Source organism: Austrofundulus limnaeus, unplaced genomic scaffold (assembly GCF_001266775.1).
Source record: "Austrofundulus limnaeus strain Quisiro unplaced genomic scaffold, Austrofundulus_limnaeus-1.0 Scaffold1809, whole genome shotgun sequence".
Classification (NCBI taxonomy): Eukaryota; Metazoa; Chordata; class Actinopteri; order Cyprinodontiformes; family Rivulidae; genus Austrofundulus; species Austrofundulus limnaeus.
Window position 1 is genome coordinate 7,972 of NW_013954211.1, and position 5,574 is coordinate 13,545.

The 5,574-nt window shown below is 36.6% G+C and overlaps 1 protein-coding gene across 3 annotated transcripts in view; it reads left to right on the plus strand.

Annotated features, from left to right (window-relative positions):
- The window catches only part of LOC106536416 (uncharacterized), a 10,665-nt gene extending 7,485 nt beyond the window's left edge, over positions 1-3,180 (plus strand). For 2 of the 3 annotated variants that reach the window (XM_014033696.1, XM_014033695.1), the window contains exons 3-4: positions 623-703; positions 1,666-3,180. In XM_014033696.1, the coding sequence (XP_013889150.1) occupies positions 655-703; positions 1,666-2,450 (834 nt within the window). In that variant the 5' untranslated portion in view covers positions 623-654 and the 3' untranslated portion in view covers positions 2,451-3,180. The remainder of the gene's footprint in view (positions 1-622; positions 704-1,665) is intronic. The other variant, XM_014033697.1, reaches the window with a different exon arrangement.
- The last annotated feature ends 2,394 nt before the right edge of the window (positions 3,181-5,574 follow it).

The following is a 5,574-nucleotide window of genomic DNA, read 5'->3' on the forward strand; positions in this document are numbered from 1 at the left end:
ACACACACACACACACACACACACACACACACACACACACACACACACATCGGCCACTTTATTAGGTGCACCTTGCTAGTTCCACATTGGACCCCCTTTTGCCTTCAGAGCTGCCTTAATCCTTTGTGGCATTCAATATTTCATCCATTCACAATAAAAAATAGCAAAATCCATTAGAAACAAAACCTATAAATTACTGAATGAAAAGAGTGCAGAAAGAAGAAAAAAATCTTGTATGCCCCAAATTAAAAAAAAAATTACTTCAAACAACTTAAACTTAAAAGTATCTAAATTATTAAGTAAAGCATCCAAATTCTCTTATATATACAGTTTTATCATCAGAGTAACAGCAGAAGATCCTAAAAATAAGCTTGCCTCTATGTTTTTGGTTTCCTTCTTTTTATTTTTCTACTTACCACATTAAAGTTATGGATTAATAGAGACATCTAGTGGCCACTTAGTATTACAGCAATTCATTTAGCAAATGTCTCAACCCTTTTAGTGAAACGGTGAGCAGAACACTTAGCTTATGTAGTGAGTTAATTTTTGATGTTTCTGAAGACTGGTTCAGGTCAGAATATTTCAAGGTACTATAATAATTTACTTTTGTTTCTTTTTTCAGTCAACAAAAAACTGTGAATCCTTGGTCTACAAATGGCACAGAGGATACTTCATGTAGATGATGAACAAGAAGGACGATCAGGTTAGGCCAAAACATGTGAGCAGTCAGTGGCTGGAGCATGTTTTCTGACCTCTTTCACTATTTTTTGTATATTGCAGTTTGCTGTCACAATAGTTTACATTCAGTTCCCTGTAATAACAAAGTAAAAACAGAATTTTATAAACATGTAATACATTTCTGGGGCGGAAAAGCTGAATATGTTAATTTGCACAAGTTTTCAGACTTATTAATGTTAACCTGATTGAACTGAACTGAAGCACCTTTAGCAGCAATTGCACCCTTTAAGTCTTTCTGAGTTTGATGCGATTGGATGATTTTCTGCTATTCTTCCATAATAAATCCTCTCAAGTTCAGTCAGGTTAAATGGGGACAATTGTCAAGTCTCTTCAGAGATGTTCAATGGGGTTCAAGTCTGGGCTCTATCCGTGTCACCCAGGGCATTCACAGAGTTGTCCCGAAGCCACAACTGGGTCTTCAAAAGTCACAAGCCAAAATTATACTAAAGGATATTTTGTTATTTTGTGAATTACTCTTTCTATTTTTCACTGCCTCTTTATTTAAAGTTACTCCGTGTACAAGTTCCGCCCTCAGGGTTTGGCTTAATGTGAATGGCCTGAGAGCAGTGTTATATTTATCACACTTGTTATTTCTCTTCGTTATTTTTTTCTGCTCACTGGAGGGCTGGAAAGATGAAAATCGTGCAGAATTTAACTTTATATGCCCTTATTATTTCTGTTGTGCCTGTTTGCATTAACTGCACAAAGCTCAGATCCTGACCTGGCATTAAACTTTACATCTCTAAGCTTAAAATTTCATCAAGATCTTTGTAACAGCATAGTTGACATTTTTTAGAAGACAAAGAGTGGCTTGTTCTAGATACTTATTTAAACTGAATGAGATATATACTGTATGTATATATATATATATATATTTATTTATATTGCATTATCKAGACTCAGCTTTGTTTTGTTCTGTCATTGCAGTCATGGGGATGTTAACAGTGCAGGTTGAGAAAGACCCCAAGACTGGGACCACCATTGTCAAGTCAGTGACCCCCATGTCTTCAACAGCTGGTGTGTCAAAGACCGCTACTGTGTTTGATGACGGCAGGAAGAGCATCCACACCATCAACGCAGATCAACCCTCAACTGAAGAGCTTGATCAGATTCTGAATGCAGTCAGTGGAGTTGGAATGAAAGTGCTGCTGGATGAGGTCACAGTCATGCCAAGCAAAGCAGAAATTAGGACTGAAAATGAAGAAGCTAGTTCAGTTCCAAAGAATAAAGTCTTACCTTTAATCACCCATGATGCTTTGTCAAATAAGCAGTTTGACAGCTCTGGAAGGCTGGAAGGTAAGACGAAGCGAGAAAAATGTGCTGTCAGATACACAGATAWTAAAACTACATTGGTAGTCAGAGACAGTGTAGAAACTGAGGATAACATCGTGGGTAAAAGGCTGYAGGAAGACCCAGTCACACTTTTGTTCCTGGGTTACACTGATGCTACCGCTGACCCCAGTCAAGACGGCCATGAAGGGATGCTCACTGCTGAGCATGTTATTATTACAGAAGAAGGAGAAGAGTTCATACTAACACCTGAAACATCTGAGTCACTTCTATCACCAGTAACACAAGAAGAGGAGAAGAAGACTGGCAGTGAAAGTGTTCAAGGTATCCCTCTGGGTGGAGACAAAGCAGAAGGTTTAGTTCAGAGAGAGGACAAAAAGAAAGGAAAACAGAAGACCTGCCAGTGTTGTTCTGTCATGTGAAAATGACTAAAGAAAGTCATTTTATACCAAACAGTGGTATTTGTACAGCAACTGTTAGTTGACTCCACTATCACCTGACAGCGTTATCAAATGACCCTTTGACACTTTACCAAACCTGCAAATTAAAATCATTTATATTGTTGTTGTTTTTTAAGACCCTAAAAGGAACAACATCAGATTGCTAAATCAGAAAATTTGATTAGGCTTTTTTGCGAGCATCCATTTCAAACTTGCTCAGAACTTTGTGTCTTTTTCAAACAAAGCTACGCAAATTGTATGTACGTGTTTTTTGTAGCATCCAAAAAAAGTCTAAAACAGCCAATGAAGATATTAATTCATAAGTTTAAAATCATAGTTTACCAATTATGTTGTTTCATTTAGACAAATATTTGGCCAACACWGATATTGTGCATTTTTAACCTCATCCAGGTTTTGCACAGCTCAAAATCTCTAAAAGTTACTTTGCATTCTTAATTTACATGAACATATTAAGATGAAAATACTTAACCTGTAACATCTACAGACTGAACGACTGACTGAGCATGTGCCGCTGCACTTAAGCATTACCCAGGCAGAAAATGAAGCCCACCTGCCCACCATGATTTAGACAAGATTTCAGTGATGTAGTTACTGTAGTTACTTTCCGCTGTGTTCCTGTTGAAGACATTCATTCTTGGACATGACTGAAAGGCACAGTGTGTAGGATTTGTTGTTTTCAGCGACTTCTAGTGGTTGAGTGGTTGAATCATCCTCCCTGGTCCTCCCCCCACCCCCACCCCCCGCTTCRAAACGCAAAGGAGTTGCTACGGTGTCTCTCAGGTGTCAAAAACCTTTGATAATTCCAACCGCGATGTCTACCAGCAGCTTCAGGGCTAGTGATGTTTCAAGTGGTAAGATTATGAGCTTTAATAAGTAAAATTATCCCAGCTACAATGACAGACAACAAATATTACATTTATAGTATTACAACTAAAACCGTTTTTGACAACACCACAGCAGTGTGCCCTTCATGAAGATGGCGGTGCAAGATGGCGGCTGCCTGTAGTGGCGACCCGCGACCATGGAGATATAAACAGCTTTTTATAAGGTAAAAATAATAAACCAAGGTCTTTGTCTGCAATGATTAGACATGTTTTTTATTATTGTCATTAGTGATTATCTCAATTTCGGCTAAAAGAATTGACAAAATCCTACACACTGTTCTTTGAAGTGTCATAGTATTAATATATTGATTTTAGAATTGATTGTAGAACATTAAGTTCTCATATGAATAGTATTGATAATTCAGTATTGATCGGTACATCACAACTTTCTAGATCCTTTATTGTGCTCCTGTAAATGCATTGTGGGTCTTTTTAACTGTGTGCTGCTTATCAAACTGAGGACGATTTTTTTTTTGTTCACGTGACATGAAGGACAGCTAAGTGGATCAGACTAATCATTCATATTTCCATTGGAGTTAGAACTACCACACAGACAGAGACTACAGCACTCCCAGGTGGGTTTTTCTATTAACTTTTACAAACTTACTTAGTTTTTAGAAATTGTATCAAATGCTAAATCTTTAAAAAATATATATATTACATAGATTTTTTTATATATTCTCCATGTGTGTACTGTGTGTGTGTGTGTTCCTGGTTTTTATTACCACTTTTGGATCTTTTCTGATAAAATCACCTTCTTGCCAGGACCCGTTGTTCTTAAGTGGCCTAAAGACAGCGTCTCATAAAATAACATTTTATTATTGGTGGAGATGTGAATTGAGTTTAGGTAAGAACTCGGGTCTAACCACACAAATGTTTGAAAATCAATAAAATATTAGAACAAGGACAGAAATGTGTGTGTACGTGTYTGCACGCACATGTGTGTGATTGTTTTTTTATTTAGTGATGGGGTCCACAACCTGGAAGGGCACCAATTTATGGGAATGTCCTGTACTGGTGATTAAATAGGTCACTACAAGAAGAAAGTGATCATTGAGGATTAGGGATGTGATTAGGATTGAGGATAAATTGTGCTGTCTCTCATAAAAGATAAAAATGAAATTTATAATCATTTAAAAAGTTTCACTAATATCTAATCACAATCTTTTATAATTACATACGGTAACTAAGATATTTTATCATTTAAATCTCAATACCCTATAATAACTACTTTGAAAGGAAAGTAAAGTAAACCACTTAAGCACATTGTACTGTTGCTACAGCTTTATTTACTGTGAAGCAATGTTGCTGTTGATAATCCTGAGCTGRAGTGTGACTGCCTTTAAGCCCTTAAATGCAGGTGTAAATATAGACCCACAGGTTAAAATCTGCAGCTCAGTAAACTCAGCTCAGAATGGTGTTTTCAATAATGAAAACATGCAACGAAAGGTAATGAAAGTCAAAATATATAGTGGGTAATAAATGTGTCACTTCAAATGCACAACTTTTGTCCAGTTAAATAAAAATATTTAGAAAAAAAAACATTTCCCTGTCTTCAAAATAAAAATGAGCTTTATGCCAAAAATGGAAGAAGTGTGAATCTTAACAAGTGAACTAGTGACCTGATGAAAGTGTGTGTGGCCAGCCAAGCTGGCTGATACTGTAGACACAGCTTTCCTGTTTTGACAGACAGAGGAAAGCCGATTACGCTTTCTCTTCATCAGCAGAACTGACTGAACCAGGACACAARGAGAGAGAAGACTCAACACAGAAACACATTAGATACTACAACTACAAGAAAGATAATGCAGCTACTGCCTGGAATTCTAGCAACCATCAACTTTTTCTCTGTCACACAACAGTAGAAAGATTTATTATTGCAATAATTTAAGTTGATAAAATGCCAACATTCTGATGRACAACTGTCAACGAAGTGTAATAAGAAACAAAATCAAAATAAATGTTAAAGCTGTTACCAGTGGTTTATTTGGAGTAACCACACACTTGTGTCTGACCCTGTGAAAGGAAGGTAAAAAAAAATCCTCAAAAAACTGTAGTGCAAATCTTTAAAAAAATATGATCATGAGTGGAAAACAATCTTGTTTTCAATCATGTGATGACCACACACAAAATACTGTAGGAGGTACGACAAATACAACAAGATCTTGTTTTGTTGGAGAGAAACCTCTGCGCTCATGTAT